Raw genomic sequence first — 4932 nt, 5'->3', positions numbered from 1 at the left:
GCCCCGTGCCCTTGCCAGCGCGGCTGCCTCGGCAGCCCTGGGGGCTCCTTCTGCTGCCCTGAGCCCGCAGAGCAGGGCAGCGCTTGCTGATGGGCTGAGCCCTTCCTAAAGATCCTGTCGGGCTGCCTTAGACACTTGGGGCCAGGGATTCCTTCCAACCGGGGCCACTTTGGGTGGGCTGGGGGCGGCCCCAGGGCAGGTGGTAGTGTGTGCAAGGTTCCTTTGTGACACGCTGCAGCACGGTCACGGTGGCATGGAATGGAGGAGTGTGTCCTTTGTGACACATGGTGACATTGGATCTTGTGGTGACAAGAACGCTCCACAGTGCTTGGAGCACGCGACAGGACAGGACGGGACAGAGCGGTGCCGTGAGGAGCGCTCGTTCCTGTCTGACCTGGAGCTTTTCCGAGGCGTTATCCCTACAGGTGTCCTCGTGGCAAGACTGCGGGTCTTGGTGGCCTGTGGCCTTCCCGAGGCTTCTCTTTTGCCGGTGCCTCCGAGGCCAGACTCAGGGACTTGGTGACTCAGAGCTTTTCTGAGGCATCTCCCATCCTTCTGGCCTGCACACTCGAGGCGAGACCCTGGCACTTAGTGACCAAAGCCATTTAAGAGGTGTTTCCTGTCCTTGTGGCAGGAGCCCTTGAGAACAAAGTGCAGGACTTGCTGTCCTGTAATCTTCCTGAGGCTTCTCTGTCTCAGGTTCCTTCAAGGCACAACTGAAGGACTTGCTGATTCAGAAATTTCACAAGGCACCCCTCTTTAAGGTGCCCTCAAATCCAGATTCTGGAATGGCAGGCACATTTCTCAGCCTATTTAAAGACTTCAGGGGGAAAAAGAACAAAGGCCCTGGAGCTGTCCCAGAAAAACGGCTTGAGGAGCCCAAGCACTTCCAGCCATTGCAGGATGGTGAGTGACAGAGCTGGGCCACAGAGCTGATGGTGCCAGTCAGCTTGGCCCTGCCCCATCCAATCCCATCCCACCCATCCCCTGGGGACGTACCCATGGACAGGACGGAAGAGGGCCCAGGCAGACACCCCGCAGTGGCCGTGCTCCATCCCCCTGGGGCATCCCGGGGCTGTCCCTGCCTGGGGAGCGCTGGGCTGGGCTGTGTTCTCCGGCCTCTCCCGCAGCCCCTCAGCTCTGGCTGTGCTCGCTCTTTGCCAGATGCAGCCGTGGAGCGCACACAAGAGCAGCAATCCAGCCGTGGCCACTTCCACAGAACAGCGCAGGTACCTGCAGCCATGCCCACCTGGGCTGGGCCTGCTCTCCCTGCTCAGCCGAGCACTACGCTTGGAGCATTCCTGGCTTCCCTGTCCTTTATTCTTTGGCAGATGTTCCGAAAATTCCCGCGCATTTGCCGTAGAGAGACCAACACCACAGCAGCTGAGGGCCCAGCTGAGCCTGACTCGGGGCTGACCCAGCTCCAGGCAGAGCCTGATGTCAGCCCAGATTCAGCTGGGCTCTCGCAAGACTTGGACACCTCAGGAACTGAAACGTGGACACAGGATCTTCCCACGTCAGTGACTGAGGATGCAGTCATAACAAACACTGACAATGAAGAGATTGAGGCCTTGAAAAATACTGGTGCCATGCTCACTCCCCTTGTGGTTTGTGCTTCCACTGTGGATTTTTTCCTGGAGAGTACTGTTCCTTATCAGCAGCAGGTAAGCAGACTGGGGCCAGGGCTGGAGGCCTCCCAGGAACGTGTGTCCCCTCAAGCCTCGGTCACTGGGCCCCCTCAACCTTTGAGGCCAGCACAGTGTAACGGGAAGGGAGGCATTTCTTGGGGGGAACCTGGGGAAGTTGCTCCCCTGGACAGCGCTCCAAGTCCTCCCCATGCCTCCTCCAGGTGCCAGCCATGGTGAAGAACATCCACCAGAGTCTCATGTCCCACGTCACTGTGGATGCCAGGCTGCAAAGTGACATTGTGAGGCTGGCTGAGGAACACCCTGCTGACATGGCGCTGACCCTCCTGCACTGTGCCCCAACGTGTGACAGGTACGGGGCCCACGTGCCTTGAGAGCTCAGGGCTCACCAGCCTTTAGAGCCCATGGCCCATCACAGCCTGTCCAATGGGCTCTGCCAGACAGGCAGAGAGCTCCAGGACCCTCGGGCCCCTCTCTTTGCCCAGCCTGCTGCCAATGCTCCCTCCCTGCCCCTCAGGGCACTGGGGCTCTGTCGCCTGTGCCCCCACAGCTGCACAGGGCATGGTACTGTGACTGAGACACCCCTGACACAGAGCCCTAATCCCACAGAGCTGCTGCAATGATGTGGAGAGCCATAGGCTCATCACGACCAGCAATGGAGAAGGTGCTGGCAACACTGCTCTTTGTGATGGAGGATTGGCCTGTGCACAGCACATGCACCTCCGATGGGGACAACAAGGACGTTTTTGCCCTGGACAACAAGGACGTTTTTGCCCTGGCTGTGAGTTTCTGGAACTGGCCTTTGCTTGCCACCTGGTTGCCTCTCCAGCAGCTCTCCATCCTCTCCCTGCCTCAGTTGCTGGGCTGAAACTTGGGCTAGGGCTCAGGGGACACCAGGCCCACTGCTCCCCCAGCATCTGCCCTTGGGCCCTGCCCCATGGACACCAGGGCACTGAGCGCTGTCTTGGGCTGCTTCTTCTGCAGGCAACTCTGGTGATCTGGGTCAGTGTGCCTCAATGCCACGAGGCCATGATCCTTTATTCCTCCCGCCTGTTTGTGGCTCTGCTCTTCCACGTTGTCATCACCATGCAGCAGATGCCACCAGAGGAAGTTGAAAACTTCTGGAGAGCGTGCCAGGAGGAAAATCGCCTTCCCAGCAAGCCCAGCAGGTCCCAGTCCTCCTGTCCTTCCCCTGCCCTTGTGGCCAGTGCCAGTGCTCCCAGTGTGACCTGGGCTTTGCTCTGCACACAGGTTTGCAGTGCAGGCCATGAAGGCTCTGCTCTGCCGACTGCAGTGTGACAATGAGGTGATGGCTATGGAGCGTAAGTGTGGCTGGGACACGCTGCTGACTGCTCACACCCAGCACTATGCCGTGGGTCTGCTGGCCAGGTGAGACCCCCTTCTCCTTCACACTGCCCTCAGCATTTCTGCCCTGTGCCCGGGTGCCCCACACAGTCCCTGTGGTCATGGGCCAGAGGGCCTTGTCACCGAGGGACGGCCAAGGAGACTGGAAAAGGCTGGGAGAGGAGGGTGCCCCGAAGGGGCCACCTCCCACAGCGCTTACATCCTCTCCAGGGATGCTGGGCAAAGACCAGACCTCTGTGAGTCAGTCCTGGGCGAGGTTTGGTCCCCCCACCTCAGGCTCTTGGTGTCTTTTTTCCCCTTCCAGAGAGATGCGCCGTGCCTCCCTCTCCTTGTGTTCTGGGATTGCTCTCCGCCTGCTTGGGCTGCTCAGCAGGGAGGAGCCACACTGGGATCTGCCCGGCCTGGCGTTCCTTGTGGAGGTGAGCCTGAAGGCCAGCACTGCCTCACTGAGCTGCCTCCCAGCTCTCTGCCCTCTCGTAGCCGCAGCTGCCTGGGACGGTGCCCGTGCCCTGTGCTGCTGCCTGGGCCCAGCCCTGTGCGGTTCTGGGCTGCTGCTGGCCGGGGGCCCTGTCACTGCCCTGTGCCTTTCAGGTCTTCGAGTGCCTGGACTTGAGGGAATGTACTGACAGCATCCTGCAGATCATGTCAAGGCACCTGAGGAACGAGTGCAGGGAGAGGCGTCGCCTGGCGCTCAGAGGCCTCATGGTGCTCAGCAAGGATCCCTCGATGGTGAGAAGGGGCAGCGGCTGAAGCTGCGCTGTGGAAAGCAGCCCCATGGGCTGGCAGGGCTTCAGCAGCTGCTCCCAGCTCTCCTGCCTCACCTGCCCCAGTGCTTTGGGGTAGGCCTTTGGCCTGTGGGCCCTGCAGCAGCAGGCTGGGGTTGCAGTGCCAGGCTGGTGCTGGCGCTGCAGCCGTCCATGGCTTCCCAGCACAGCCTTGTGTTCCACACAGGCCAGGAGAATGGGCACTCTGTCTCCAAGCCTTCTGGAGCTGCTGGGGGATGCAGATGGAGAGCTGGTTGGCATGACGCTCTCTGTGTTCACTAATTTGCTCAAGAGCAAAGACATGCTGGTATCCACCACCACTGCCCCGAAGCTGGCTGAGGCTCTCCTGCTGCTCTTCGACCACGTAAGGCTTTGTATCCCCAGCCTCGGGCACTGGGTGCTGCTCAGAAACTTTGTGCCCTGTGGATTTTTGTACTCTTCAGGTAGGCCTGGAGTAGATGGCGCTGAGGTTTTTTTCTTTCATTCAGGAAAACAGCCATGTGCAGCTGCTCTCCCTTGACCTCTTCTTCAAGGTGATGGATTTGGTAGTAGAGGAGGGAAAAAAGCCCCTGAAGTCAGTGGTGTGCCAGAGCCTTCCTGCACTCTTCTTCCACTGTCATGAGAAGAATCAGCGTGTGGCAGAAGTGAGGACTCGTGGGCTGCTGCTGTCCCCCTGGCAGGGGGCTGGGCTGCCGGCTGCCCTGGTCACATCCCGAGCTACAGCATCCTCCAGGCTGTGGCACAGGGATGTGAGTCCTGTGCACTGGGCTGTGGGGCTATCTCTGGGTCTCTGCTGCTCTCCAGGCTTCTCGGGAAACGCTGCATTGTGCGGCCGGGTTCCTGCAGAGGAGGGATATAAAAAAGCTGGTGGAGACAGAGAAGCTGTGGGCGTTTGCCAAGGTCTTGGTAAGGACGGCCTCGAATCCCCAGCCTCAGCCTGGAGAAGGCCCCTGAGCTCGGTGCTCAGTGTGCGGGGCTTCTCCAGGCTGCTGTGGGCCCGAGCCGGGTGCCCATGGAGCCCCGGCGCGGCGGGGCTGCGGGGCGGCCCCGCGGCTCCCCGGGCAGCAGCCGGCCCTCTGCCCCCTGCGGAGCCCGGCGCCAGCGGCTGCTGGCCGCGCCTCAGGGCTGTGCGGGCAGGGGAGGCCGGGGCTGGGCGC

At 60.9% G+C, this 4932-nt stretch overlaps 1 protein-coding gene across 1 annotated transcript; it reads left to right on the top strand.

The window, feature by feature from the left end:
* The first annotated feature begins 337 nt into the window (after positions 1-337).
* Positions 338-4729, top strand: LOC135288473 (maestro heat-like repeat-containing protein family member 1). Its single transcript, XM_064401862.1, has 12 exons — positions 338-906; positions 1165-1229; positions 1332-1664; positions 1850-1998; positions 2256-2427; positions 2631-2815; positions 2898-3035; positions 3316-3430; positions 3603-3740; positions 3963-4139; positions 4264-4419; positions 4580-4729. Exons 1-12 carry the CDS (start codon positions 789-791, stop codon positions 4727-4729), a joined length of 1896 nt encoding a protein of 631 aa, XP_064257932.1. The 5' UTR covers positions 338-788.
* The last annotated feature ends 203 nt before the right edge of the window (positions 4730-4932 follow it).

Source organism: Passer domesticus, chromosome 33, assembly GCF_036417665.1.
Source record: "Passer domesticus isolate bPasDom1 chromosome 33, bPasDom1.hap1, whole genome shotgun sequence".
Taxonomy (NCBI): domain Eukaryota; kingdom Metazoa; phylum Chordata; class Aves; order Passeriformes; family Passeridae; genus Passer; species Passer domesticus.
This window is presented reverse-complemented; position numbering and strand designations above follow the sequence as displayed.

Excerpts from the sequence above, each read along its gene's own strand:
- LOC135288473 (XM_064401862.1), top strand. The coding sequence starts at position 789 with ATGGCAGGCACATTTCTCAGCCTATTTAAAGACTTCAGGGGGAAAAAG. Across the intron at positions 1,230-1,331 it reads ACTTCCACAGAACAGCGCAG|ATGTTCCGAAAATTCCCGCG; the intron begins GTACCTGCAGCC and ends ATTCTTTGGCAG. Across the intron at positions 4,140-4,263 it reads TCCTGCTGCTCTTCGACCAC|GAAAACAGCCATGTGCAGCT; the intron begins GTAAGGCTTTGT and ends TCTTTCATTCAG.